At 37.4% G+C, this 4,332-nt stretch overlaps 1 protein-coding gene across 1 annotated transcript; it reads right to left on the reverse strand.

Moving 5' to 3' along the window:
* Positions 1–2,187: 2,187 nt before the first annotated feature.
* Positions 2,188–4,121, reverse strand: LOC124891550 (receptor kinase-like protein Xa21). The gene is made up of 2 exons (XM_047403276.1): positions 2,564–4,121; positions 2,188–2,468 (listed from the first exon to the last, which is right to left on the reverse strand). Exons 1-2 carry the CDS (start codon positions 4,119–4,121, stop codon positions 2,188–2,190), a joined length of 1,839 nt encoding a protein of 612 aa, XP_047259232.1.
* Positions 4,122–4,332: the final 211 nt, after the last annotated feature.

A 4,332-nucleotide genomic window follows, 5' to 3' on the forward strand; every position in this document is an offset into this window, starting at 1 on the left:
TTTTTTGAATTGATTTGCTGATATGGTGGTCCTAAACATATGTTTTGAGAACAGAGATTTTTTATATGGTAAAATGGCTTAGAGATGTGACTTACAAGTCAGTGGTATGACGATACTAGAAGTATGTATGCCATAACAGAGTATGTTTTCAGAGTATGATTTCAGATGTTGTTCTCAAAGAATGCATGTTTTGAAAGAGTTAAAAATTGGCTTAAAGAGGGTTAGGTGGTTGCCCGAAGAAGTCTTGAGCTCAAGTAACTCGTAGCCAGAAATCGTGTTTTGCCGATACGGGTACATTATTTCCCCACGAGAGATTTTTACGCTGGCCTAGTACCCTGTGGTGTACAGAGCAGAGACTCCGACCCTTGTGACAAACTTGGGTTGGGGGCTTGGCTGTCGAGTTAATGGTAAATCCCATATAGCCTGTGGGATAATAGAGTTGTAGGGTATACCACCTAGCGCAGAAGTAACACAAAGAGTGTCACAAATTTCAGATGTTTCCACAGTGTCTTTTAAAATGCCCAAGTGATTTCCTACTATATGATATGCTTATGAACTGTTTTAAATTGCTCTCACATGTGTTAAATATAAATGATTATTTTGAATTTGCTCTGCATACCAGTACATCTGTATTGACCTCCCTCCTCCACCAGGTTCTGAGGCTCAGTCTAAGGGTTCGGAAAAGTAGTGAATTTTATCAGAGTTGCAGTGTTCAGTTGGTGAGCCTTCTCTATTCCAGAAGGCCAGATTTCTTTTAGATGACTATTATTAGACATGGTTTTTGATATACTGGGGGCCTTGTCCCAGTTTTCAGATTGTGTTAGAAATCGTGTAGTAGAGATTTCGCAGGTTGAGTCAGATATTGTTTAGACATTGTTGGAGTTTTCCTCCATTGTTGAACCAACTTCAGAGTATGACCATGTTTCCGTATTCGATTTATAATTCCGCATTTTTCTTTTATTATATAAATGGTGTGCATGATTACCAGTTAGAGTAGGACGTCCGGCCCTCTAGTTTGGATCGTGACACTCTATCATGTACTTTTCGAAGTGTTAAGAAGGATTAGCGATTTAAGATCTTTGAATTGATCATTTTAATATGGTCACCTTTTTCATTTGGCAAAATATGACAAGAATACGGTTCCGTCCTTTATTATCATTGCATATAAGGACTAGCAATGACTATGATGAACTAGAATTTCAAGTTTGAATATTTAGGTTCATGTATAAATAAATACCTAGAAGATTGGTCAAATATATATACAATTATTTTTAAAAATAAGAATCCAGAAAAAACATGAACATTAGTTATATGCAAAATTTATTATTCGTTATTTGATAAATAAAAGCATAGAAATATGTCATCTATAAACTTCGTAACCAACACCATTTTTTTTGAAAATTAAATAAAAAATAAAAAATTTATAAATTTTTTAAAAAAAATTAATTTTTTTTTTAAAATGATGTGGACCTCTAATATGCTGCCACGTGGCAAAGTTGTTTTCTAAAAACCGGTTGTTAAATGTAATGGCATGGATGAACCAGTTTTGTAACGGCGATGGCATGAATGAGCCCAACTTTTAACGGATGGCATAAATGAGCTATTTCTGATAGTTCAATGACATATTTGAGCCTTTTCCCTTAGTTAAATGACCATACCAAAAGCAGTATCCTAGCTCTACTTGGCTATGAGTGTGCTGAGCTTCCTCTCAAGTATATAGATGTTCCATTATCCATTAAAAGAGTCACCTTTCTGCAACGCAAACCCCTACTGGCAAGGATTACTGCCAAGATCAATACATGGATGGTCAAATGTTTATAATGCCAAAGAAAGCAATCAAGTTAATAGAGGCTACTCGTAGAAGCTATTTGTGGTCTGGGGAAGCTACAAAAAACAGGAATTCTATGGTAGCATTGGAGAAAATCTGCCTATGGAACTATGGGACCATGCTGCAATCTGTAAGTTGTTTTGGGCTTTAAGTGTACGCAGAGAGAAACTATGGATTTCTTGGGTTGACACGTTATAAAGCGGCAGAATATAAACACCGGAATGCACTGGGGGACATCATCAAGCTAGTTCATAAGAACAAAGAAGAAAAAAAAAATTCAATCTTCTCTTCAATACAATTATTTGGCAAACATGCGAGAAGTTGAATTCTGATCTTTTGCAGTATCCCTACAACATCTTTCATATTTGTCTTGCTGGAGATTCAGCACAGAAATCTATTGCGACATTCATGATTGATGCCACACAATCCAACTTCTTCAATAAGTGATTATCTGTACGTGGAACCAAGTTGGCATCTGCAGCATCTATTACTGCATCGGGAAGTGAATAACTCACCCAGTGCTTCAAGCTAATATCTCCCTCAAACTCGGTAGGCTTTCTCCTGGTAAAAGTTTCCAGCAACATGATCCCATAACTATAGATATCACATTTAGTAGACACCAATCCATCTTGTCCATACTCTACAATCAAAGAATTAATTTAATGATGTAACTTGATAACTAGGTGGAAAAAAGAAAGGCAAAAGAAATGTTCAAAGAAAAATGAAGAGACGTACCTGGCGCGATATAACCCAATGTTGCTAAGGTTTTATTGTATAAATCACTCTCATCTTCACCAAGCAGTTTTGAAATGCCAAAGTCGCTTAGGTGGGCAACCATATCCTGGTCCAGCAAGACATTACTAGGCTTCAGATCACAGTAGATCACAGGCGACGAGCACCCATAGTGTAGATATTCCAAAGCACATGCCACATCTATCATTATGCTTAGCCTCTGTCTGATGTCTAGGAAGTAGTTATGAGAAAACAAATACTTCGCAAGACTTCCATTATGCATATACTTGAGAACTAAAGCCTTAAAATCATGATTCGAACAACTAATAATGACTTTTACGAGATTCCTATGGCGAAGGCTGCGCTGAACTTCACATTCCGTATCAAAGCTCTTGAATGCCGCATCTAGTTGCAGATTGAACACTTTAACTGCAATGACAGTTCCACTTCTGAGAACACCTTTGTAAACAGAGCCGAAACTTACAGCACCAATCAGATTACTCTCGCTAAGCGCATCAGTTGCTTGGATCAATTCATAGTATGAAATTCTTTCTCTTGTTATGGTACACAATGACTCAGCTTGTGGAGGAGCTCTCTTACTTCTTATATACCTTATACATAGGAGCACAAAGGTTGTAGGAACAAAAACAACTGCAATTGCAAGTAAAAGAAAAAGAACTAGCAATTTTTTCCTATTTGATCTGTGCTTTGATGAAGTGGGGCATGGCGGGACACTAAATCTTGAAGAACCACACAATGCTTCATTGGAGATGAAAAACTGACTCGAGAGGTTCTTGAAAGGCCCACCCGAGGGTATTTCACCGTACAATTGGTTGTCTGAAACGTTGAAATACTTGAGGTATTGAAGTTTCTCCAAAGACATGGGAATGATTCCCGATATATTATTGTGAGAAACGTCTAGAAATTCCAAACCTACTATGTTGCTCACTGAGTCAGGTATAGCACCTTGCAACTTGTTGTGTCTCAAAGAAAGGTGTGCCAGATTTTGCAATCCTCCAATTTCTCTTGGAATTCTATTTGAAAATTGATTCATCGATAGATCCATCTTTGTTACAGCCTTTAGATTTCCAATTTCTGGAGGTAAAGAACCTACCATGTTGTTTGAGGATAAGTCAAGAACCACTAGATCGTGCAGGTTCCCTAAGCTTGGTGGTATATTGGAACTCAATTTATTGGAACCCAGATGTATCTCCCTAAAGGAAGTAATATTCCCTAAACAATTAGGAAGAGATCCTGAAAGTTGATTTTGACCTAAGTAAATATCACCCAAATGCTGCAATTTACATATGTGATCACCAATAAATCCTGTAAGTTTGTTGTTACTCAAGTTGAACCGCTGAAAGCCTTTCAAGTTTCCAATTGACGTAGGAATCGCTCCGACCAAGTTATTTCCCGAAAGATGAAGATCTAAGAAGCTGCTTAAGTTCCAAACTTCATTTGGAATTCGCCCTTTGATTTTGCAATTGCTGGCGTAAAATTTTCTAAGAGAGGTGGAAAGGCTCCCCGTGGAGGCTGGAAGATGAGTCAAATTGCATGCCATTTAGAGGGTTGGAATCTAGATAAAGAACTGTTAAATTTCTGCTATTGGTTAAGGAAGTCAGGAAGCTTAATGATGAGTCGCTGGTTAAATTGTTTCCCCCTAGATTAGTAACTGTAGATGATTCAAATATCCAAGAGAATTGGGAATAAAGCCAGTGAGTTTGTTGCCTGAAAGATCAAGAATTGTAAGTTTTGAACAATTGGAGATATGT

Source organism: Capsicum annuum, unplaced genomic scaffold, assembly GCF_002878395.1.
Source record: "Capsicum annuum cultivar UCD-10X-F1 unplaced genomic scaffold, UCD10Xv1.1 ctg3708, whole genome shotgun sequence".
Classification (NCBI taxonomy): Eukaryota; Viridiplantae; Streptophyta; class Magnoliopsida; order Solanales; family Solanaceae; genus Capsicum; species Capsicum annuum.

Coding starts and splice junctions, on each gene's coding strand:
- LOC124891550 (XM_047403276.1), bottom strand. CDS start 4,121: ATGGCATGCAATTTGACTCATCTTCCAGCCTCCACGGGGAGCCTTTCC. Junction 2,469..2,563: donor ATTGGGTTATATCGCGCCAG/GTACGTCTCTTC, acceptor CTTTGATTGTAG/AGTATGGACAAGATGGATTG.